The sequence below is a fragment of the Dendropsophus ebraccatus genome, chromosome 10, assembly GCF_027789765.1.
Source record: "Dendropsophus ebraccatus isolate aDenEbr1 chromosome 10, aDenEbr1.pat, whole genome shotgun sequence".
Classification (NCBI taxonomy): Eukaryota; Metazoa; Chordata; class Amphibia; order Anura; family Hylidae; genus Dendropsophus; species Dendropsophus ebraccatus.
Genome location: NC_091463.1, coordinates 72565644 through 72591498, shown reverse-complemented (window position 1 = coordinate 72591498; position 25855 = coordinate 72565644). Strand labels below are relative to the sequence as shown.

Sequence of the window (25855 nt, the reverse complement as noted above, 5' to 3'; positions counted from 1 at the left end):
CTTCACTTAAGTATATCATTATTTTTTCCTCTATTATACACAGTCATATTATAATTTAAATGAAATCATCACATTTTATTCTATTTTTACAAATGAGAATAAAAACAATGTTATCCAAATTATTCATATCGTCATAAGTTCTGTGCAACAAGATGCGAATATTACACAACTCACACACAAGAGATATTCATTCTAGAGTCCCTTCTTATATAAAATGTAAAAATGTAAACATTTCATATCATGCGATTTTGATACATATCCTATGTACTTTATGCCTATGCTACTGTATATACAAAATATTATCTTGCTATACAGTTTTCTTCAAACACTGTGTCCCTGAGACTGCAAGGACCATGAGCATCCCATAGCCATCGGCCAGCTGAGGCTCACGGAACCTTCCATCCTGGCAGCAATAGCTTCATATATGATCTAACCTGGAAATGAAGCACTAAAACATTACAAATTACCCCAGAAAGACATTTAATATTACAGATATATCTCAATAATTCACTACATTTTTTTTCAGAACTCTGTGAATTAGAAACTTAATATGACTATTGGCAAGTGAATTTTAACTATCATGGTATTAGTATTACTATTATTTCAGCCTTTTATTTTTGTCCAATTCTGGGTTATAAATAGCCATTATGATATAAGATAGGTATCCCCTACACTGTAATGGGGCCAGAAGAGGAGATAGGCCTGAGCTCATCCTAGAGACCAAATTCAAGGTGATGTAGACTAACACAGGGCTCCACCTCACTTGACAGTGTAGTTTGGCATACAAAAGGTGGAAAGTCAACCTAAGGGCCCTATTCCACCTGATGATTATCGTTTTCATAATCGTTAACGATTAACAATCTCAAACGACCGCTATTGCGAAAGACCTGAAAACGTTCACTCATTTCCATGGAATGATAATCGTTACTTATGATCGTAATTGCGATCGATTCTTCTTCGCTATTTATTCGCTATTGCGTTCGTATCTATTGCGATAAAAATAGGTCCAGGTCTTATAAAGCGATCAACGATTTCTCGTTCGGTCGTTAATCGTTAACTGCATTTCAACCGAACGATTATCGTTTAGATTCAAACGATTTAACGATAATCTGAACGATAATCGTCCGGTGGAATAGGGCCCTAAGGGTATGTTCACACTGAATTTCTTTGGGATGGCTCGCATGCCTCAGCTTCCGAAGCTTTGCACGCAAAGACTTGACATGTGTTTGAGCAGAAAGGGACGGAAAAGGAGGCACGCGAGCCATCCTATAGAGACCCTGAGACAGGCGAGATTCACGGAATTCCACCTGCTTTACTCTGTGTGAACATACCCTTAGGGTCTGTTTACACTACGAAATCGTAGCCGAAATTCCCCTGCGGGAGGACTCGCCGAATTCTGCCTGCTCTCTGTTTGAATATGAGGGCTCGGGCGCCTCTGTTCTCCACGCCTTTCCGCTCAAAGAATTGACATGTCAATTCTTTGAGTGGAGAGGCGCAGAAAGCGGAACCTGGCCACCATCTTGAAAGCTGCCATATTGGATCAAGGGCAAGTTTGCCCAATGGGAAGGTGGTCATGTAGTATATCAGAGAGGACCAGAATTTCCTCAGAAATCAATTGTCACTTTCAGATTTGCAATATCTCTTGTGTTTCAAAAGGTATTATAGGTTCAAAAGTTTTCAAAAGTTTGGATCCAGCACCTTCAGCTCTGTGTTCAACAGAGCTGTCCATTGTAATATTTTCCCTTTTATCAGAAATAAAAGGGTTTCCTGATATATCTAGCACATGGATGGACTACTGCATTAGTAGCCCTCGTGGCCAGGCCCAGGTAATGTCATTACTGCTATATAAATACAGGATATCATTGTATGGATTAACACTGCTATTCCAGTATAACATATCTATGACAAAACAGTTGGGTAAGTCTGATCTTCTTATTCTTCATAGCCAGCAATCCACCATTGCCTCCTGCTTATTCCCTAGGATGTTGTCTAAGAAACGTCTTCTTATGGATGCCGTCCTAGAATGGACAACATATGGGTAGGAAGGCCCACAAGTATTTGGAATGTCAGGCACCATCACAAAAAAAGACTGTAGGATAACACTACATAGTAAAAATACCATAAAAATATCAATATTTAAAAAAACAAAAAAAAAAAAACAACAGAGTATTCTAAAAAATGTTAGAAAAAAATGGTGCGTTGTCCTGTATGGTTCTCTGTATAGCTGACGACACAGTCAGAATTTATATATAACATTTTTAGTAGTCCCTTAGTCCATTGTGCAGGTATTGCCTTGGTTTTGGAATGTTTATTTTTCCCTAGGAAAATGCTTTGTTGTCGTAGCCTTGCAGTCCTCCTTCAATTGTGGGAATCTCAACCCCATTGGCGACTTTTGGGAAATCTCCAGTATTTTTGTATCGTCCTAAGCGATGCTTTTCCAGAGCAGGACCCCATTCTGGAGTTGGGGAGCAAATCTTTTTAAAACGCTGTGGAAAAAAATGTAAAATAAAATAAAAATGGTGGAGCACACAGCATAATGTAATAGGTTGGTGCACAGTTGGCAGTGGATCAGACGAGGATGGTATGGCAGTATAATAAAGCTAAGTTTGGGACATTAAAGTCAATGGAGCCCATGCAGTTTTGTGTGTATACATTTGGCAGGTTGCCGACATATACAGGTACATGCCACACAAGGCACGATCGCTGTGTGAACCCATGCTTAGTCAATTGCCCAACATTTTTATGCCATTTTGGGTAATAAGAGTATGGACCTGTAGCTAAAATTTTCTGCCATTACATAGGACAGTGTATTAAACTAGAGAAAGATTCCCGCTCTGCGCCTGTGGACACCTGAAGGTGTTGACAATTAAGCTTGGGTCGGGAACTTTTCTCTCTTTTATGTAATGTGATCTGGGACTTACTGCATTTTTCGCTAGTACACAGCAAACAATAGGCAGCGCTTACTTGTAATTCTTCTTTCTATATCTATCGGTATATTAAAGGGGTACTCCGGCCAAGCTTACTTTGTGTGCAGCTCTGCTGCTGGACGTGTGACATTACAGCAAGGCTGCGTTCCAGCGCCTCCATTCTGTGCCGTGATTTCAGCTGCAGTGGGTGTCTCTTGTTCCAGGCTGTGCCGCCCTCCTCTTCAGACACAGTGCTGGTGTGCCGTATTCTAGCGATAAGAGAGTGTACAGCTCTGCTTTGTCAGCTCTATTCTCGCTTATTGCGAGAGTCCGGGACACAAGCGCTGTGCCTGAAGAGGAGGGTGGCACAGCCTGGAACAAGAGACGCCACTGCAGCTGATGTCACGGAACAGAATGGCAGCAGCCATGGAACGCAGCTGTGCAAAGACATTACTTTGTGTGCGCAGAGCTGCACACAAAGTAAGCGTGGTCAGAGTACCCCTTTAAGATATTAGGTCCCCTTTAGGGCCGGGTTCACACATCGTAAGACACCAGCCGTTCTGTGACTCGGCTGTGTCACAGAACAGCTGGTGTCAGTGAAGTTTATCTCAGCCGGTACTGCAAAACTTCTTTTCTGGTAAATTGGGATACGGGCGCATCCGTGTGCCAGAGCCGCAGTCTTCATTGTGTGAACTGTCAGTTCTGTGCGGCCGCTATTCAATGAATAGCGGCCGCACAAAACTGACATGTCAATATTCGCTGCGGTCGCTATACTATGTGTATACACTCCGGCCAGGGCCCCATTCGTTTTCAATTGAAAGTGTTTTTTTTTAATTAATCACGGCCGTTGTTGCAAATTGCAAAACCGGCATGATTAATTTAAAAAATACATTGTGTGAATATAGCAATAGCGGTTATCCAGGATAAGGAAAGCATAGTTGTTTTCTTCCAAAAAATAAAATAAAATTGTGCCACTGTTGTCCTCAGAACAAGAGTGGCACTGAGGACTGAGGACAAGAGTGGCACTGAGGACTGAGGACAAGAGTGGCACTGAGGACTGAGGACAAGAGTGGCACTGAAGAAAGCAACTATGCTTTTCTAATCCTGGATAACCCTTTTAAAGGGATATTCTAGTGTAAAAAAAAATCATTTTTTTTTTCTTGTCCAGTGGATCTTATTGTTTCATGAAAAGCGTTTAACTCTAATGGATTGTAGTGTGCCAAATGATAAACTAAGTTTTGTTCCATCAACACATGGCTTAACCAGGAACAACATTGTCTATACTGCCACCTATAGGTGGCAACCCTGTAAACGAATAGCAAATGCATTCGAGGAGAAGTCTGGCAATAATAACTCATTTTTCGCCGGCTTGCTCCTGCGTCAAGACTGATGGATTCCCTGCTTAGCCAGTCATGACTGCAGTGGTGTCCCACCCCATCAATGACTGGCTAAGCAGGCTCTCCTTCAGCCAGGGCGTGATGTTGCAGCAGCAATAGCTGCAGTACAGCGGTAGAGTCCGGAGTGGTGCTGCGGGGGCACGAGGACAGGTAAGTATACTTTCTTTATTATGTTTCCCCCACCTCCCTGCCTGCGCAGCAGTACAGTACAGAATAGTATTTTGGGTGTCTGGTACAGCTATATCACCATTCCTGTTTGACATATATAATTACTTACTTGCCACAGTGTTCCTTCACCTTTACACATTTTTACTATAGCCAGTATGGGGATCCAAATGATGCAGAAAATGATCATGCACCAACCTAGTGCAACTCCCCAGGTGGGATATTCAACATCCCCATGCATTGGAGAAGTGAAGGTGACCAAGGACCAGATCAGAATGCCCTGTCAATCAGATAGAAAACATGAGAGATGTTTATATTTGTATCCTCAGCTCCTTTCTCTCTCTATAGCTTCCTTATATCTATCTCTACATGCGTTAATGCAACTTGTGAACTTACAGTCAACAGGAGAGGAGTGATAAAGAACCAGCAAATTCTCCACCAGAGCCAGAACATGAAGCCTTTCTTTCCGATCATCATTTCAATATCTTCAATAAAACGATTACCACCTTCGAATGGGAGAACAAAAATGAAAAATCTCCCATGATTCTTTATCTTATTCCTAACATAACAGGCGACAGTGACTATTAAACATAATGTGGTTATTATGCTGTGTGCCAGGCTCATGCCAAAGGGGTGCACGACTACATAAATCCAGCGTGCCTGTGCACTGGCCTGACATTACTTAAAGGGGTTTTCCAGCATTAGAGAAAATACAGCTACTTTCTTGCAAAAACAGCACCACCCCTGTCCTCAGATTGTGTGTGGTATTACAATTCAGCTCCATTCACAAGTCAATATCCTATTACTCATAGGTATCCTATCGCCTCCTTGTTTTATCACACAGGAATATAAGGTCTTTTTACTCTTTTTCATGTATTTACCATAAATCCAGCAGATTCCAACTAATTCTAGAATGGCAGCGATAAGGATTCCCCAGCCAGCGCAGAAATAGTCAATCAGATCCACCCAGTATATTCCTGCCTAAAAATAGAAAGTCACGTCCATTATAATCTTATATAGTAATATAAGATCTCTAAACATTTATATTAAGAGAAAACATAATGAAAGGCACAATAAAGTCATCAAAGCGACAATCTCTAAAAATGTACATGTTTATGATGTTACCACTAGGTGGCGCTGTACAGTATGTTTTGGAATGTGTGTTTGTTAACATAACCAAAAGATCATGTTGCTGCTGTTCTCTTCCCACTGACTATGTAATTGATCATCAATGTATTTATGCAGTATAAAACAAATATATCATAGAACTGTCTCTTTACTTACATTTACATAAAGGGGTTGTCCAGTGAAAACCTTTTACTTTCAAATCAACTGATTTCTGAAAGTTCTATAGATTTGCAGTTTACTTCTATTTAAAAATCTCCAGCCTTACAATACTTATCAGCCGCTGTATGTCCTGCAGGAAATCGTGAATGGAAGGTTATGCCAGCTAAAGGTACAACCGTGCAGGAAGGTCCGGGACTTTTGGTGGCGCTGACGGCATCAGATGGACATCTCTCCTTCAATGATGGGAGTAGTAGTGCTTGATGTAAAATCAAAGCTTTATTACAAGAATTACGCGTTTCAAGGTAACTATGAATCTGGTGAATACGTATAATACGAATCTGATGAAAAGGCTGTGCGTAATGAGGCGAAATTCTTGTAATAAAGCTTTGATTTTACATCAAGTACTACTATTCCCATGACTGAAGGAGTGATGTCCATGTGATGCTGTCAGCGCCACCAAAAGTCCCGGATCTTCCTCCACGGTTGTACCTCCAGCTGGCATAACCTTCCTTTGATTCTCCACCGGGATCTCCCGGCCCCGCGGACTGGCTGCAAAAAGCGCGTTATTTGATTATGCAAACGGCAGTGTCGGGCTCGTAGCACGACCACTCCAGGTGAGCGGCTCCAAAGCCACCATTTTTATTCGAATGTCCAGTTTGCAGTAACACACTATGTGCACCCCTGGTGTTTTTTAATCTTTCCAGTATCTGCAGGAAGTGGTGTATTCTTTCCAGCCTTACACAGTGCTTTCTTCTGCCACCTCTGTCCATGTCAGGAACTGTGCAGAGCAGGAGAGGTTGTCTATGGGAATTTGCTGCTGCTCTGGACAGTTCCTGGACAGAAAACACCACTTCCTGTAGGACATACAGCAGCTGATTTTAAATAGAAGTAAATCTCAAATCTATACAACTTTCTCAAACCAACTGATTTGAAAGAAAAAGAGTACCTCTTTAAATTACTACATCAACCCTCCTGAAAAGGCTTGTATACTTTAGACAAACCCTTTACAATTGAAACATATTAGGGTGCGTTTACACACAGAGATTTATCTGACAGATTTTGGAAGCCAAAGCCAGGAATGGATTTGAAAAGAGGATAGATCCCAGTCTTTCCTTTATGACCTGATCCCTATTTATAGTCTGTTCCTGGTTTGGGCTTCAAAGATCTGTCAGATAAATCTGTCTGTGTAAACGCAGCATTAGTCTTCCATCAAGAGTTTTTTTTCTAATATGTAGGAGAAATTAGGTATTACACAACGCCTACTGAATAAGTGTGCAGGGCCTGACAAGCTGATTCCTTCTGTGCTTGGACCAATAGATGTCGTGCTAAGTTGGGAACCGACCTCTATTCACTCAGGATTCTCTTAGTGAATTTACTAAACCAGACAACCCCCTTTAAGTAGCAGACATACAGAAGCATATCCTACCTGAGTGACACACAAGATTCCAAGTAAGAAAAACACAATACAGGCACCGACAGTAATGACACCTCTCATTTTCTTCATCACTTTTGGGTACGCATCGTGTATGGTGGTGGTTATAGTTTCTGTCAATGGAAATACATCACCAGTTTATTCAGCCTTCATTTCAGATAATTACATATCATTTCCTTCCACATAAATAATAATTCCTATCCTAGCAATGAGCATAGAAGGAAGTTCATTCCAGGTCAAAAACAATGAGAAATCTGTGATTTACCTTAAAGGGTTTATCTGACCTTTTAAAATTGTTGGCCTATCCTGCAGATATTTTGCTATCCCTTTGCTATTTCCCGTAGCCCTACAAGATAATACCTAATGCAAAATATATGGGTCACTCAAAATGGAAATTTTGCTAAACTACATTCGATGTAATAATCATAGATATTTTTAATCCCCTTCATTGTCCTCCTTAAAGTTTGCTGTAAGTGACGATTGTCCCAGCCTGGCGTATTTCCTTCTAGCCTCACCCTTTGGCACGCTCTGCTGGCAGAGATTACATGATGCACTGCGGTTTCACCTGTTACAGGGAAGAATACATGTTGTGTCACATTCCTAATTATCATCCCCAGACTGTTTCCCATAGCATTAAAGACTAGTTTTTGAGTCACAAAGGAGGGACATAGCCTAAACTTCATTATTCTTCTGGGTGTAAAGTCTACTAGCTTTTATAGGACATGAGCTAAATCATTTGCTCAGGATTTAATACTTTTAATTGTTTTTATACATTTACTGAAATACAAAGTTTTATTAGACTGGGTTTACACTCTGTCCGTTTCCCTGTTTCCATTTCAGTCTGTTCAAATTTTATCTACATAAAAAAAACACCAGATCTGTTTAAATCTTTATAATGTAGGTCAATGGGAAACAGGTTGAGCAGCATCTGTTCTTACTGAGAGTTATTGTAGAAACATAAAAACATAGAAGAGTGTCGGCAGAAAAAGACCCCCTGGTCCATCTAGTCTGCCCTTTTAGTATTTCCCTTCTTATTATCTTGGGATAGATATATGTTTATCCCAGACAGGTTTAAATACTGTTATTGTAGATTTACCAACCACATCTGCTGGAAGTTTGTTCCAAGTATCTACTACTCTTTTAGTAAAATTTTCTCACGTTGCTTCTGATCTCCCCCCCCCCAGATAACCTCTCACTGTGTCCTCTTGTTCTTGAGTTCAGTTTTTTTTACTGAAAACACTTCCCTCCTAAACCTTATTTAGTCCTTTAACATACTTAAAGGGGTACTCCAGCGGGGGGGGGGGGGGCTTTTTTTTTTTCGATCTCACCTCCCCGGTTTCAGCGGTGGGTCCCGTATCGCGGCGCTCCGGTCCCCGCTGCCCGGCCACTTCCTGGTCTCTGACACGGGCCAGATCGGAAAAAATCCCCCCGCTGGAGTACCCCTTTAAAGGTTTTAACCATGTCCCCCCTTTCCCTTCTTTCCTCCAGACTATACAGATTCAAATCCTTAAGTCTTTCCTGATATATCCTGTCTTTAAGAAGGTATTCTCACCTGGGGTAGTTATGCCTTATTATACACAGGATAGGGCATAACTAAGAAATTACGGGGTCCAGCTGCCAGGGGTCTCCATGATCTTGGGAACTAGGATCTAGAAATCCGAGCATAATAGAGCTGCAGTTTGGACATGTGTGTCACAACTCCATTCATTCTCTATGGAGCTGCTGAAGAGAGCAGCTTTTTTGGCCCAGCAAAAGCTTCTTAAAGTCACAGTAAGGGCCCTTTTACACGAAACAATAATGATCAGCTGATAAAACGATCATCAGCTGATCATTTCCTTAGGCCCTGACCTAAAATCATCAGCTGCACATCGCTACGTGTAATAGTGACACTTGGCTGACGATTCAACCAACAGTTTACATTACCTGTCCATGTTCCCGGTCTCCTCCTGTGCTCTGCTTCCTCCCCGGTCCCTCACACTACGGCTTTAGAGCTGACAGGCCGCTCAGCCAATCACTGTGAGCGCAGGAGGAGACTGGGAACGTAAACAGGTAATGTAAACTGTTTGGGCAAAGACTGCACGGTCATCACTAATGATGACAGTATTCATTGGGCCGTCATCAGCCCTTGTAATGGGACCATAACACTTTAAGCTGTACTTCTGAACCAATCCTGTATCTCTGTATCTTCATACAGAAGCTTACAGATTTACTTATAGTAATATGTTCAACTTATATAATATGTTCAACACTGCCGGGGTACTTTCCCCTAGAACTCAAGAGAAAATACAGTAGTACATGGAGTGCTTATGGCTTTATAAAACCAATTGATAAGAACGTAGGTTCTGCTGTGTGCATTAGGTCTTGTAGTCACTCTCTAGTCGCCAACATTACTTATTAGTATATCAATGGTGATGTTCCCGCTTCGGGAAAATATCGGGGAAGGTGGCCGATTCGAAACATAGACATGATCATGATCATTATTAGCAAATGTCTATACAATAAGACGACCATCTTTCCCGATACTTTCCCGAAGTGGGAACATAGCCTACCTCGGTATTACCATATAATGTATACGCTGCAGGCATAAATTGTTGGAAATAGAATGATAGGACAAAAAAATACATTATAATTGACTCACCTACGGAGGCGAACTGGGAATCGAGTCCTAAGGTTAGTAGCATGAAGAAGAACAGAATGGACCATAGTGGAGCTACAGGTAACTGAGACAAAGCTTCCGGGTATGCAATGAAAGCAAGTGCAAATCCTAGAAAAACAGAGACGTGTTAATCTCTTGGTGACAGAGCTATAGTACGTTACAGCCTCATAATCCAGAAAACTACTGCCTACGGCGCCCACTACAGGACAGATGCGGCCTTTCTATGGAATGACCGTCTATGTAATTCATGGACAGTATTTACTGTCATAATTCAGCTTTGGCTCACCTGAGTCTACTACATCTTTGACTTCTTTCTGGGCTTTGAATGCCATGTGCCCCAATATAGAGAAGATGGCAAAGCCAGCAAACACACTGGTGAGGCAGTTGGTAACGCACACCATGATGGCGTCTGCATAGCAGTTATTGTGGAACTTGTTGTAGGAGGAAAGTGCTACTAGTCCACCCCACGCTGTGGAGAGAGAGAAGAAAATCTGCGTGGCAGCATCTTTCCAGACCTAGAATGAGACACAAGCAAGAGATGAACATTATCACCAGAGTCCTGAACCGTCACGTATGATCTCATTAGTATAACCCAAAAGAAACCACTTCAGACACTGACAAATAATATAATATAGAATATATTGTCTAGAGTTTGATAATACATAACTCGCTCACTGAATTTAATTCAAATTATATTGTATTGTATGCTGGCTCCTCCAGAAAGATAGGGAGTTTCTAGATCTAACCTCCAGTAAATTGATTGAGATCCCTAGGGACTCCCCTCTAATAAATTAGAATACCCTAACAGGATAGTTTACATTAATTCTCTAAACCAGATAGCCCCTTTAATATACAACATACCAAAAGCATTAGTATTGTGTAGTAAACATACTATGGTAATGCTTATATAGGGAGTTACATTCTGCATGAATAGCTTTGAGGGATGCATTAGCTGACAATAGTCAAGAATAGTTGCACTCTTGCAAAATTTAATAAAGTTCAAAGCAATCAAAAGGATATAGCAATATCACAATAGCGAAGGGCCATCATAGACACTTACCTCTGCATTGGTAAGTTTTGAAATGTCCGACTGTGTTCCGATATAATAATTGATCCCCTCATAGGCCCCTTCCAGTGTAGCTCCTCTTATCAAGAGGATCAGCAGAACCACATATGGAAATATAGCAGTGAAGTATACAACCTGTCAGAACAAGCACAAAGATAGAATGATAACATGGTCATTAAAAAAAGCTCCATCCACACCCAGGGCAAAATAAAAATTCTGATGAAAAAATCTTTATGGATCTGATTGTCTTGGAAAACAGAACAAAATATTTAGTGCTAAATATTACATTTACATTGAGGCTGGGTTCACACACGGTATATTTCAGTCAGTATTTGCTCAGTATTTTGCCACCTCAACCAGGAGTGGATTGAAAACACAGGCTCTGTTCACACAGTGGTGAAATTGAGTGGATGGCCGCCATATAATGGTAAATAACTGCCATTATTTCAATACAACAGGCATTATTTTAAAATAACAGCACATATTTGCCATTAAATGGCGGCCATCCACTCAATTACAACATTATGTGAACAGAGCCTTTCTGTGCTTTCAATCCACTCTGTACAATAATAGTAAAAAAAATTCCAATTATAGAATATCTATCTATCTATCTCCTATCTATTATCTATCTATCTATCTATCTATCTATCTATCTACTATTTTTATCATTTTTACGTTCCTAATATTTTTAAAGGCCTATAAGCCACCATACCATCTACAAACACAACCGTTACTCAAAGCAATCCCATTGACTTTAGAGAGCAAACTATTAACCTCATAGCAATGATTTGTTAATATTTGGTAGAAATGGATTCTTTACGAGGTAATATAATTTCACGCTGGAGACAACTGGACACTTTACGACGCCATCTATTTTAATGGTTTACCATCAAATGCATCCTTAGCCGCCTGTATCATTAACAGACCACTGGGTTTATTGGTTTACAGTGGGATGTACATTACAGACAGTGTATGGGCCTGTTCCTGTAACTTTTGGTAGTATAGTCTTTATAGCATAATAAGTTTAATGCACTGGTTGTATACTTCTAATGACTTGTATTTTAGGTTTAGGTTTGACCTAGAGAGCTACTTGTAGTAGATTCCATTTTTGGTATGTTAATGGTATACAATATAATATAATGGAGTATAATATAGTTTTATGCTATATATAATTGAGTAGACTATGTACAGGAGCCATTCGACATTCATGACGGACGATGACCATTTTGAGGAACTTGATACTTACTTGATAATATATTACCACGCTGTGCTGTTTCAGGGAACATGTAGTATCACTGAGGAGGAATGCTGTGAGCCTATTTGGGAAACAATGGGTATTCCCACCACCGTAAGGGATGGCATTTGATCAAGGTACGTTATTACTGCCTAAATGGACAGAGACCGCAACTGATCCTCAGAATGATGATGCTACATTGCTTGTGGCCCTATCACTGACTCACAGGCAGCACTGACATTATTAAATCTGTGCATTTGGGGTTAGTGCTCACTATAGGTCCTTTGTCCTGTACAAGTAGTCTAAAGGCACTGACTATTTTTTACCGCCTGGTAAATGCTGGCTCCTTCGACTGGTAGAGTAGGAGCAAAAACATCTTATTTAAAGGGCTTGGCCTATGAAACACATTCATCCCTTATCCATAGAATGGGATAGAATATGGGATGAGTATCTTATTCATGGAGGTATGACCACTGGGATCCCTCCCAATCACGAGAATGGGGTTCCGTGTTGTAGCTGGTTTAATAGACTGATAGCTGTACATGTTCAGCTCAATGTTATCATGCACATAAGGGCCCGTTCACACAATGGAATCGGTGCTAAAATTCTGTAGCACCTCCCCCCCCCCCCCCGTGGACTTAGTGCCATATCCTGCCTGCTATCTGTTTGAATGGGAGGGTTCGCGCGCCTTCGCATGTCAATTCTTTGGGCAAAGAGGCACGGAGAGATAGCAAAAAGGATCTGGCGCAGAGTCCGCACGCGGGAGTTCCGCACGGTATTCCGGCGCCAATTCCTTAGTGTGAACTATCTCCATAAGGCCCAAAAAGTTGAATGGATGGGCTGTGAACATGTCCACTTACTGCTCAATACAACCAGGGGGGACACAATACTCCCTTTTTTGTGATTGGTAGGAGTACCAGGGGTGACCTTCCACCACTGATCAGACACATCCCCTATACTGGTATTATCATAGAATAAGCATTCGATTTTTTTTTCCTGACTGCATATACTGTATTAGTACAGGGAGTATCATGCAAGTATCACATGTAAGGCTGTGTTCTATTATAATGGCGCTCTGGCTGACACAGCCTTTCTTATATTTATAGCTTCTTTACAGGGCCGTATTTACCACTAGGCACCCGTGGTCCGGTGCCTAGGGCAGCACCTTGCAGGGGGGCAGCACCAGGGAGCAGGGGGACAGAAAAAACTAATTTTTTTGTTTTTATTTTTTTAGTTTCCCTCCTCCCGTTCAGACTTGCCAGTAAATCTGGTGTCTTTTCCAGGGGGTGTGGGGGGTATGGTGGTATTGGTCAGGTCTGGTATCGTCAATAGGTGCGTGAAGATGGGGCGTCCTCAGGTTTAGTGCCTAGGGCAGCAGCAGGTGTTAATACAGCCCTGCTTCTTTATACTGTTGACTGGAATTATTTCATGAATAATTTTATATTAAAGATATTTATTAGGTATTTTCTATCAAGGCAATAACAACATGGCGGTATATTGTCTGTGTTCTTCCCAATAACTATCCCCACCCAGCTCAAGACACAACAACATGGATTGATTTATATGACAGTTCATCTGCTAAAAAGGTCTTTTCCTCTGCCATTGACTCATAACCTCATAAACGTGGGGACACCTGCTGTAAGGACTCCTATATAATGCTGTTTATATCATAAACATTTATGATTATTGACAAGTGACTGAACGGCCTAGTGACTGGCAGAGGAAGGTTCACCGAGTTTCTCAGCACTATTCAGGGACACCCATATTCACTAATATTACAGGTTATTGGACGCCACAGACTTCCAGAAGGTGCTACCTACTCTAGCAGTCAATTAAAATAATGCCATGAGCATTTACTGTATGACACATAGAGGGAGAGGCACCATATTAGTTTCTCTGTAATGTTGCAGGTGCATTGTGTTAATAAGTGTCCTAAGGGCTATGTCACACAGTTTATCCACCCAGTATAAGAACTTCCTATACTCTCTGCGTGAGGACATAAGCAAGGCTACTTATAAAATACTCTTCTAGGACTGGGACCAATCAAATAGATGAGGTCAGTACAACCACCTATATAGCATTAGCTTTAGGGGAATTCTAGTATCTTACAAAATTGAATTATAATTTCTTATGGAAGACTTGTCCTTATTTAAAGGGGTAATCTCGGTAACAAAAACAATATTCTAAACAATCCCCCTTCCCAATACCACCCTATGTCTAATATACATGTATAACCTATCTTGCACCCTTTCCCTGTTTTTTTTTCTCTCATTCTTATCTGCTGTGGATGTCTAAAATACTCTACTCAGGGTCCACTCTGACCACGTTCAGCTCCCTCTTCCCCTCCCTTTGTAGTCACAGGACATGTGATCTCCTCTCTGGGGGCTGGGTTAGCTGTCTATTCACTTGGTAACCTGACTCCCAAGAGACATTATCTGCTTCATCTCCATACACCTGTGCAGCTTCCATAGACTTACATGTGTCCCTGAGCCTAGGTTTCTGTAATATGAAAAGATATAGTTCTATCTCTGCTTGCTGTCAGTGAATACAGGCATATGTACCTGTCTTTGTGTCACAGCTCTGTATATTGTAAGATGTTCTTGGAATCTGGATGGATCTAGAATGTTTTCATTCACAGTCAGCAAGCAGAGATCTAAACCTACACTGCACCCCCGGTAAACAGATACCCATTATGCAGTACACAGCTACACCATGCGTGCGTCAGCTCTGCTACATAATGCCTGTGTCAGCTCTGCTACATCATCAGCTAGTATGGAATACATATTGGGGTGATGTGATGCAAAATCAGTGAAAAAAAAAACAGTCCTGTGTTTACTGTGCAATAGTAATGACAGCAGTGGGCAGGAAAGAAAGCTAAGGGGGTGAGTACGCAAACGGGCCAGTCAGGGAGATGAAATGTACTTTCCTTTCTTGGATAAAAATTGGCTTTTAGGCTTTTAAACTCTAGCTAGAAAGACAGGAGACAGCTCAAAATACTCAGGTGACTTGGTGAGTAAGACCAGCTAGCATTTAATTATTTTGCTCTTAGGAGGATAACCCCTTTAAGTTGGGCTAGGTACTCTCTTTTCAAGGGTTTCCCTATCCTTTCTCTTCTATTGTGTGCTCAGAATAGTATTAGGACAAGGTGCGACCAAATTAATATCACAGTACATGGTAAACAGCTCAGCCTGTTCACAATATGAATATTTAATAAAACCACAGAAAGAATGTGCATCCATTGTATAGATCATTACCTTCCCGGAAGACTTTATGCCTTTGAACAAAGCCGCTCCAATTATAATCCAAGATAAGAGGAGGCAGAGAGCCAAGTACCAAACAACGTCCCCCGTCTCGTGGAGCCCACTGGATTGACGAAGCGCCACTCTTCTATGAAGGTTATAGAATGTCTTATCAGTATAACAGAGCAAATCATGATGAACACAATGATAGAAAGAATATGCTCAATGTCCATAGGAAATTGGTTGTGAGCAACAAGACCGCTGGGATATTGATTTGTGCTGTTATTAGTCAATAGAAGATGTTAACCCCAATTGCTACCTAATAAGTCCAGTATGTTCTAGTCATATTGTCATAATAAAGTGGTTGGTTGAAATTCAGTTTGCTTTAAGAAAAAGTGCCCCATTTGTCTATAGACTAAGGGTACTATTACAAGGAACGAGAATCGGCCGAATCGGCCCTATCCGGTCGATTATTGTTCTGTGTGATAAACACAACGATCAGCCGATGATCGTTGTCATGGGCTGATCGTTAATATAGGTTCAGACCTATAATTTTCGTCCACCGGACGGCGGCTGGCAATTTGCAAAGTAAATACATTACCTATCCATGGTCCAGGGCTCCTTCTGCGTTCTGCTTTTCCCGGGGTCCCGCGCGCTGCAGCTTTAGAGCGTCCTGTCTTAGCTGACAATCACAGGGGAGGACCGCCGCAGTCAGCGACTGGCTGAGCGGCCTGTCAGTTAAGACAGGCTGCTCTAAAGCTGCAGCGTGCGGGACCCAGAGAAAAGCGGACCGCAAGAGGAGCCCTAGATACCATGGATAAGTAATGTAGGCCAGTTTAGCAAGGGCTGCAAGGACATCGGTAACGATTTCCATGCAGCCTTTGTTAAACGATTATCGGGCCATGTAATAGGCCCAGTAAACGAGCACCGATCTAGCAGATCGGCGCTCGTTATCGGGCCCCCATCGGCCCGTGTAATACTACCCTTAGTTTGGCATTGCAGCTAAGCTTCTTCCAGAAACAAATGGAAGTCTTGGGGGTAAATTTCTTCTCTTTTTTGATCTTATATAACCCCTTTAAGTGATTATATTATGCAGATCAAACATTGTACTGACTGTCATTGAAAGGATGAAGTAGTTGATGGAGACTTAATTTTGGGCAATGTTCTATGGGGAAAAAAGTATGCAAATTTGCTTTCCACTTGAAACACTATATAATGATATACAATATTCACTATATTTGATCTCATCAGTCTATGATAAGTCTACATGATTCATCTTGTATACTTACTCCCAATATTGTTTGCTGGGAAGTTCAGTGTCTAGATATATAGTAGAGTTTTCCACACACGTATAATTATTATCATTGACCCATGTGAGATTCACTGTTTCAAAGATATCTGGCTGTAGGGTCACATTACAAAACCCTATGGATAGAAAATCAGTTATTGATGATATTATATGGGTAAGTAAAGGGGTTGTAGAGCATTAGAGAAATATAGCTGCTTTCTTATAAAACTGGTGCCACACCCGTCCCACAGGTGGCAAGCTCCTTTTGCTTTTACCTTGAATAAATCTGCATCTTTAGGCTATGTTCACACAATGTTTAAAAGCTTCGGCCGCTATCCACACAAGCTACCAATATGCCTTAGGCACCTTACACTTTTGGGCACTAGCTATATCGGCTTCTTTAGTATACCCGGTTGACAAAGGTCATCCGACCGAAACGTCCCTTGATTGGGTATATTAAATGTTTGAAATATCACTGTGATGAATTGTGAGAATAATTTGAAGCATAAGACATATGGAAAAATAAATAAAAGATGGCATTGTTAAGCAATTAACTTCTGGAGTCGAGTGCGGTTGATATACTTTCTACAACGTTTAACAGCATCCATTGCATAGCAGCAGACTTTGTTAAACTACCGGCCGCCGGGCAGCGTTCGGCACACTCCTGTAGACGATACCTCTGTATCGGCTGCAGGAACGTTCCTTTTTTTACAATTGACTTGCGGGCACTGTTGGATGTACGTGCAGATCAATTAACCTTTCATTTTAATGCAAAGTACGGCCTCCGCACTTTGCATTGTGTGAAGAGCTATTATTTCCGGACGCTGTTTATTGAACACTGTCCTGAAATAATAGGCATGAACATTATTTTAAAATAAAGATGTATTAACACAGTGGGCTGCATTGCGTTAACTTTAATGCAATGCCATCCCTGCAGTAAAGAACAGACGCTGATTCCATTACAAAATGTTGTGTGAACATAGCCTAAGACAGATGCTCCTGGTCATTCAAATGTTCTTGGTATTGCATCCATCCCCATTAAATTAAATGGGGCCTTGTGGCTAGGGTGGCACCTAGTAGAAATAAACAATGAAAGGAATGCAGCACTACAGTAACGCTGCTCAGGGGTCTTAGAGATTGGAACCCCCCACCCCCAATCATAAAGTCATGATAAGGAAACACATTACAAAATTGAAGTATCAATTTAAATATGCTACGGAATGAGAGAAGACACAGGAGACTACAGGTCCTTAAAGCAAATGTACCATCTCATAACTGATTTTTTTTTTTCATTACCTTGTCTGCAACGGCACTGAGATCCCGTTGGCGTTGTCCATTTTTCAAAATGCTGCACAGTTCCCATTCTCGGTTTCTTCATGTGCAGTGGGCACTCTATTCAGTGGAGGTGGGCTTGGCGGCCCCAGTGTAACGTTATCCCCTCCCCTTGGTGGTGCTGGCTTGATTCTAGGTGCATCACAGAGGGGAGGGGATATCATTACACTGGGGGGGTGCTGGGCCTGCCGTCATTGCATAAAACGGGCTGGTACACATAAAGAAACCAATGCCGACAAGGTAAAGGACAAGGTAATGGGGGGAAAAAATTCTATTATGAGATGGTACATTCACTTTAACAAGCATAGCCTTTCCATTACTTCAACACATCACTATTAGAGATGAGCAAACCTGGAGCATGCTCGAGTCCATCCAAACCCGATCGTTCGGCAATTGATTAGCGGTAGCTGCTGAAGTTGGATAAAGCCCTAAGGCTATGTGGAAAACATGGATATAGTCATTGGCTGTATCCATGTTTTCCAGACAACCTTAGAGCTTTATCCAAGTTCAGCAGCCCCAGCTATTCAAATGCCGAACGTTCGGGTTCGGATGGACTCCAACCTGAACACGGTTCGCTCATCTCTAATCACTATTAATTCTGGTAATGGCCAAGATAGACCCCATTCCGAGTTTTGCTTTGGGGTCACATGGTTATTTTATTAGACACTGTATTGCTTCAGGAAAAAGCAGATTTTTTTTCTTTCTAGTTTATTTTAACGTCCTATAACTCCTTGAAGTCATTTCAGGTTTGTATTGGTGAATAACATTTTAGTGTATAACTCCCTTCTGGAATGTTATGATTGCCTACTAATGATCTTATAAGTAACTCATTTCATATAGGCTCCTTACTGGGGAAGAGAATCATTACTGAACAAAGTGTATATAGACTTTAACTTTTACATTTACTTTTCTAATTACAGTTGCGCTCGGTTTTCTCCCGTTACTTTACCTTTAGGTGTTTTGCTGCATTTGCTGTCAGACCATTCAAAACAGTCAGACCACGGTAACACACTTGTAAATGAAGCGAATAAATAATATAGACTGTAGGCGATGATGACATTATAATATATAGTGACCAATGTTGAAATCAGGACCATAGTAATCCCCACTCCTGTTTAACAGAAAAAACACATGTAAATGGAAAGTAATCACATATAACAGAGAATTCATAAACACATGAAACATGAACACATAAAAAAAAATGATCCAGAGGAAAACTAAGTTGAAATTCAGTTGAAATTCCCATAAATACTCTTATAGTCACTGTCTATTCTTTGGTTGGTCCAACCAAGCTGTCTTCTTCAATTTTAACAAGACTGTGGTCATAGGGTTAAAGCTATAGGTCCCATCGAATTAATACTCTACTCTGCAGGCCAGTGATCCCTTTAAGCTATGCAGGGAAGCCCCGCTTACTGCTGCCAGCCATTTGCTCAGCCCAGGATCTCTGGGCAGCAGCTGGCAAAGTCCACTATAGCTGAGTCCTCCTCTGGACACATATAGTGTTACTACCTGCCCTTCATTCTCATAGACTACTGTACCACTAAACTGCTATATGTGCTGGAGCAAGGAACCTAAAATATTTCTCCAGCTGATTCTGGAGAGAAGTTACATGGCCTGGAGACGTCTTGAAAACAGCCCGGTGTGGTCGGAAAGGAAATGGAAAAGTGAATGACTCCAATCAGGAAGATGCCTCATGTGAGTCACTGGATGTAACTGCACTGTAATCACTTCAAGATGCTGATCTGAGCTGTCTAAACCAATACAACTAAATGTCTAAATATTGCATCAAATCTGCAACAGATGAACATGTACATGTGAATGTGCACTATGTCTGCTAGATTTTATTTACTACGCTACATTAGCTTTTAAACAAAGATACCAACGCTCCTGTGTTAAGTTTTTGGTTTGCCCAACTTTGTCTGAACATTGCCTAGCTCTCTTGCCATTCTGCTCAGCAGTGGCTGAAGCTTAGAGGAAACATTGCTGTAGACTATTATTTTTATTTCCAGTCTTGATGCAATTTGGAGTAGGTGCATGTTAAGATCTGCTAACACTTCACATATATATGTTGGCATCCTGTCTAAATGGGATGCCGATGTATATAACACGCTGTATGCACTCCAGTGATATCAGCTCAGGTTTGGGCTCAGCAAATGATACCTCTGAGCCCAAACATGTTTATGATCTATCTATTTAAATCTCATTTAAAACTGATAATACTTGTGTATCAAAGACAGACTGTTGATGATTTACTGACCTTCAAATAGAGGAAGCACCCTCCACATGGCGACCGGTCCCAAACTGGCAAATTGTCCAAGGGAACATTCCAGAAAGAATAAGGGTAACCCAGCAAGAGCCAGCATGATAGTGTATGGGATAAGAAATGCACCTACAATGAAAAATGGCCATTCATTGATTAAGCCACGATATAAGTTCTACTTTTATATTAGCGTACTCCTTAAAATTGTTGAGTCTATAGCTCTGTGCACAGAATGTTTATTCACTTACATTTCTTTTCACATGGAGCCTAAGTTACTATCTAACTTCCTCAACACAGACCAAAATGAAAACATTAAGACCAAGTTAGTCAGAAAGTAAATATCCTGTCAATATTTGTTTTGGTTGCGGAAGATGATGGGATTAATTGTGGGAATACTGTGTGCAAATGGTGCAAGAATTTTCGACAAACCTTAAATGTCAGGTAAACAATGGTGCAACTTGTGCCCAGCAAAGTATAGTAGGGGCCTCAAAGTAGCACGTCTATGGAGGTCAGATTACGTTGTGGTACAAAAATGTAGTAACCAGAGAACGTTCTTGTAGAATCTTAGTACCCAACTACCAGACAGACTTTCAGTTTAATTTACCTTTGCACTATTCATATGTAAATTACAGGATTTGTATATTGAAATTGATTGTACAATGCGGCTAAAGTCTCCATATACATTAGTGAAAAATTGTCTGAATCCACCATTTTTGACAGGACAGGGCAACCGTTAAATGTGCATGGAGGTCTTCCAACTCTCTCAGGGAAGAGAAGGATTGGACATGTTGAAAAGAAAAGCCACCCCCAGGGCTCTGTGGCAGTGACCTTCTCCCCCTCTCTCCATAAATGTTCAGCTAAGCCGAATGTTCACGTGTATGTGGTGGATCGCTGCCGGTAGCCCGTTGACATAGCTTCCGGTTGAATGAACATTTGGCTAACAGCCATTGAAGCTGTATGTGCAATTATAAGTAAGAATAGCAGACCTATTGCTAGGACATCTTTATACTGCCCTAGTCAACAGAAAAAAAGACAAAGACTCTTTGTGGCAAGTGTAAGGTAAAGTTTTGGGGCATTATTTGACCCAAATCTTAACAAATTGAGTCACCTATCATTACCTTTGACCTAAATCAGGGGTGTCAAACTCACGGCCCTCTAGCTGTTCCAAAACTACAATTCCCATCATGCCAGAACAGCCAAAGCTTACGCTATTCAGGTAACAACTGGAGGGTGTGAAGCTTGACACCGTGAGCTGGAGGAGAAACAATTAAGGCCAACCTAATTTTTTAATTAGTATGTGACAACTTTAAAGGTAGTGTACAAGTATTTTATGAAGTTTCTTACTAGAGATGAGCGAACCGGCCGAGGTTCGGGTTTGTATGAACTCTTGGCTTCTGATTCCCGCTGTCTGCCCGCTCCGTGGAGAGGGTGGATACAGCCTGAAGACCGCCTGTAAAGTTGGGATACAGGCGTAGCCATAGGCTGTATCACAGTTTTCTATGCGGTCCTCCGGTTGTATCCACCTTCTCCACGGAGCGGGCAGACAGCGGGAATCAGAAGCCGAGAAGTCAGGTTCATACAAACCCGAACCTCGGCGGTTTGCTCATCTCTATTTCTTACCCCCCACCTTAAAAATATACTGAATAAATTTAGGTCAATTACCTCCTCCATGTTGAAAAGTGAGGTAAGGGAATCTCCACACATTTCCTAATCCAACAGCATAGCCCACCATAGACAGGAGGTACTCTGATTTGCTGGACCAGTTTCCACGTTCCGTGTTTTCATCTGTATTTTCCACTTGGGAATCCTGCTTATAATGGAAGGACTAACATCAGTTAATCATTTCAATTAGATCATCCTATTGTAGTCCCAACATGTTCCCCACCTGGAGCAAATATCTTATCTTCTCTTTTACCCACTTTTGTCATTTTTTACACATTTCACTTTAGATTTTTCAGAATTCATTTTTGAAGAGTTTTAAATTTCAATACATTTAAGCTGCTCTTGACACTTGATGGACCAGGCACATTACTCATGTTCTTATCATGGCCACTTAGTTCAGTTTTATTTGCCCTCCTAATATTTAAGCTCTAAAACTGTCTAGATACCTAAAGTTTGCTTAGTTGACATCAGAGTTGAGATTATAATGCTTGACTTTATAATGGATGGCAAATTTGTTACCTTAATTCACCCTACCAGCATCTAGATAAATAGTTGTCTCCAAGGCTTGGAATTATAAATGGCCCATTGAATTGACCAACCAAGTACTGGAACTTTATGATACAAAAAAACGTCCAAAATTGTACTGAAATGTGGTCTTCTGTGGGGTGGTCTCACAGGAAAAGGTCACTATGCATAATGTATACAGTTTTTCTCTATACACTATATTGAAACTTAAGTCTTGTGCAAGTATGTGAAAATTCTGACTAGTATGGCTATAAACATGCAAACAAACTCATATCAGGGAATCAGGGTATAGGGCGATAATCGTCTTTGGTAATAGAAGACAACGATCAGCCGACATGAACAATGTTGGGTAATTGTTGCTGCCGTTGCTCCACAGCCCCTCCTGTACTCATTCGGTCGCTGCTGACGTGTAATAGCGGCAGCAGCGAGCGGGGAACGAGGAGCAAGCGAGTGCTGACAGCGCTCGTTTGCTCCTCATCTTCGCCCCCTGTAATAGGGGCGTAAGGGCCCGAAACGCATTGGCTGTCACTTTTATTCGCATTCTGTGTATGCTGTTGTCGTAATGAAGTAGCCTTTACCATTGTATCCATCAGTGCTGGACTTTTTCAGAGGAAATAGTAAGGGTTCATCTATATGGTCATATTGCAATGCCATAAAAGTTGTCAGTTGTAATGGACCAAATTATAATACCTATAGAAGTCTATGAAACTATATTGTAGCCATGTGTGATTCTATACAGTATACGCCTAGTGTGGCTGTGAGTGTTTGTAATCTGTATTATATATATATATATATATATATATATATATATGTAATGAATAACTAGGATGGGTTTAAACAAAAGTTTTCCATTCTATAAGACAATATTTGGATGCCGGTAGAGGTCTATGGGTCTATACTGTACCCATGTATGTTTTAATTAGAGATGAGCGAACCTCGAGCATTCTCGAGTCCATCCAAACCCGATCTTTCGGCATTTGATTAGCGGTGGCTGCTGAACTTGGATAAAGCTGTAAGGTTGTCTGGAAAACATGGATACAGCCAATGACTATATCCATGTTTTCCACATAGCCTTAGGGCTTTATCCAACTTCAGCAGCCACCGCTAATCAAATGCCGAAAGTTCGGGTTCGGATGGACTCGAGCATGCTCAAGGTTCGCTCATCTCTAGTTTTAATATAATTTAAAAGCATATAAAAGATTTCTTTACTGAGAAAAAATTATCCTGTGTTCTTTCAGCTGCTGTATTATGGAGATATTCTACCTTAGTCATGACTATGTCTACAGTGCAGTAGCAGACAGGGGCACTATATGGCAGCACACTCTGTGTCTAGTCTTCTATAGTACTCATTTCACACTGAATATCTAGTAGATATAGAGATATACCTAGTAGATAGATATTGTTTTATCTAGCAAACATAAAAAGGAGTTAATATATATATATATATATATATATATATATATATATATATATATATATCACATTTAGGGTCAGTCTCACTATAGTCCTGGGTAGTGATGAATAAGTTTACAGTAAGTTCAGGTTGGTATGAACAGAGCGTTCGGGTTTGCGTACTGTAAGTTCGCTCATCTCTATTGGAAATTCATAGATAAATAGTGCACAATACTGTTTTCTCCATCCAGCTACTGTGCACTGCTATCACCTTATACAAGTCTATTAAATAATGCAACAAACACCTTTACTAATCATTAAACAGGAATCTAAGTAACCAGGTAAATATGCCTTGTACTTTGCTTTTGCAAACTGTTAAACATCACAGCTCATATTGATTAATGTTGCTGTTGATCACAATACATCGGAGGGATACAGATGTAGCAAGGTGAGTTTTTTATTAAGCTCACAGAGATATCAGGTATCCTTACTGCCATATTGTGCCAAATCAAAGCTTAATGGAGAAATTCTATAGAAACTGTTGAAAGTGATTTAGTAAGACGGTGGGTGAGATTGTGCTACAATGTAAGAGTCAACATAAGAAAGACCATGCAAAAAAAAAAAAAAACACACAAAAAAAATTTCCTGGCTGACATCCCAGACACTTGACTTATTTTCCCCCTTTGTTACAGACTAAGCACTTACCACCAGGTCCTTACTGGCTTTCCTGTTACAGCACTTGAGGAAATTAGGTATAAGTCCCATTCTTGAAGTAGACGATAACAGTGGATGTATTATGTCCTTGTTCTTTTCAGGTAATGTGATTGTCCTTTGTAGCTTGGGCACCCAATGACCCAACCTCCTCCTCCTCCTCCTCCTTACACACTGAGAAAGAGGGCTCCTTTTTAAAGACAAATCACCACCTCCCAAAATTATTTTAATTACGAGCTTTACCGAATAGGATGTACTAGTTATATTGCAACATCCCATAGAAATCACTGAGGTGATGGGAGTTTCAGGAAAGATAGTGCTTGACTCAGGCTTGACACTTGCATTTGCTCTTCTTGCCAATTCAAACTCACATGTGCCAACCTGCTGGCTTTTTTTCCCCTGTAATTGCAGCACAGGTGCTTCACACTGCTCTTATTATTGCAGATAGTGTATATTATTTATATATTCAGAGCATGCAGAAATGCTATATCGGTAGGTAATATGTGCCATCTAGAACAAGGATGGGAACCTTTGGTCTTCAAGCTGTTGCAAAACTACAACTCCCATCATGCCTGGATGGCCAAAAATTTTGTTTTGGCTTTCCGGGCTTGATGGGAGTTGTAGTTTTGCAACAGCTGGAGGGACAGAGGTTCAACATCCCTGATCTAGAATGTAGCGGGATGCTTTTTTAATTGTATATTGTTAAGATTGGTGGAAAACAGGTGGAATCCTTGGGTTTTCTCCCTACAGCCCCTCATATGTAAACCATACACAGCCCCCTTCTGACATACATTCCGTGGATCAGCTGCGTGACCAGCAGGGCCGACCAACAATGCCCATCTCCTGTTCTGTAAACCTGAAGATCTGGAAAAAAATAATTTAGCAATATACATCCTAAAGCCAAAGACGTAGCATTAAGCAGATGAATCTTTTACATCTCTAACATAAAGTGCACATATACTCCATAAAAATGAATATAAACTGCAGGCTACAAACACTCAAGTGTAAACAGAGCCCTGCAAATTCTTGTAAATTCAATCAGGCATAGAAAACTCAGGTAATACCAGGTAATGACGTTATAGGAGCAGACGTTATACAGTTTATATGATGATCTGACGTGAGCAGTAAGAATTATTACAGGCCTATATAGTATATAGGACTAAGAGCACAGCTAATATAATACTTATAATACTTATAATAAATGGATTTTTTTTTAAATACACTTATCAAACATGGTATAAAGTGAAACTGGCCCAGTTGCCCTTAGCAACCAATCAGATTCCACCTTTCATTTTCCAACGAG

The 25855-nt window shown here is 40.8% G+C and overlaps 1 protein-coding gene across 2 annotated transcripts; it reads right to left on the bottom strand.

Annotated features, from left to right (window-relative positions):
- Positions 1-1833: 1833 nt before the first annotated feature.
- LOC138766000 (sodium- and chloride-dependent neutral and basic amino acid transporter B(0+)-like) lies at positions 1834-24736 on the bottom strand. Of its 2 annotated transcripts, XM_069943252.1 has the most exons (14): positions 24547-24736; positions 21925-22069; positions 20260-20391; positions 18952-19113; positions 16672-16807; positions 15398-15530; positions 10904-11044; positions 10130-10358; positions 9826-9951; positions 7182-7300; positions 5350-5449; positions 4865-4974; positions 4581-4748; positions 1834-2486 (listed from the first exon to the last, which is right to left on the bottom strand). In XM_069943252.1, exons 1-14 carry the CDS (start codon positions 24604-24606, stop codon positions 2319-2321), a joined length of 1929 nt encoding a protein of 642 aa, XP_069799353.1. In that variant the 5' UTR covers positions 24607-24736; the 3' UTR covers positions 1834-2318. The 2 variants fall into 2 exon arrangements, with proteins under 2 accessions (XP_069799353.1, XP_069799352.1); XM_069943251.1 differs by lacking the exon at positions 24547-24736 and having other exon boundaries at positions 21925-22067.
- Between the last annotated feature and the right edge of the window lie 1119 nt (positions 24737-25855).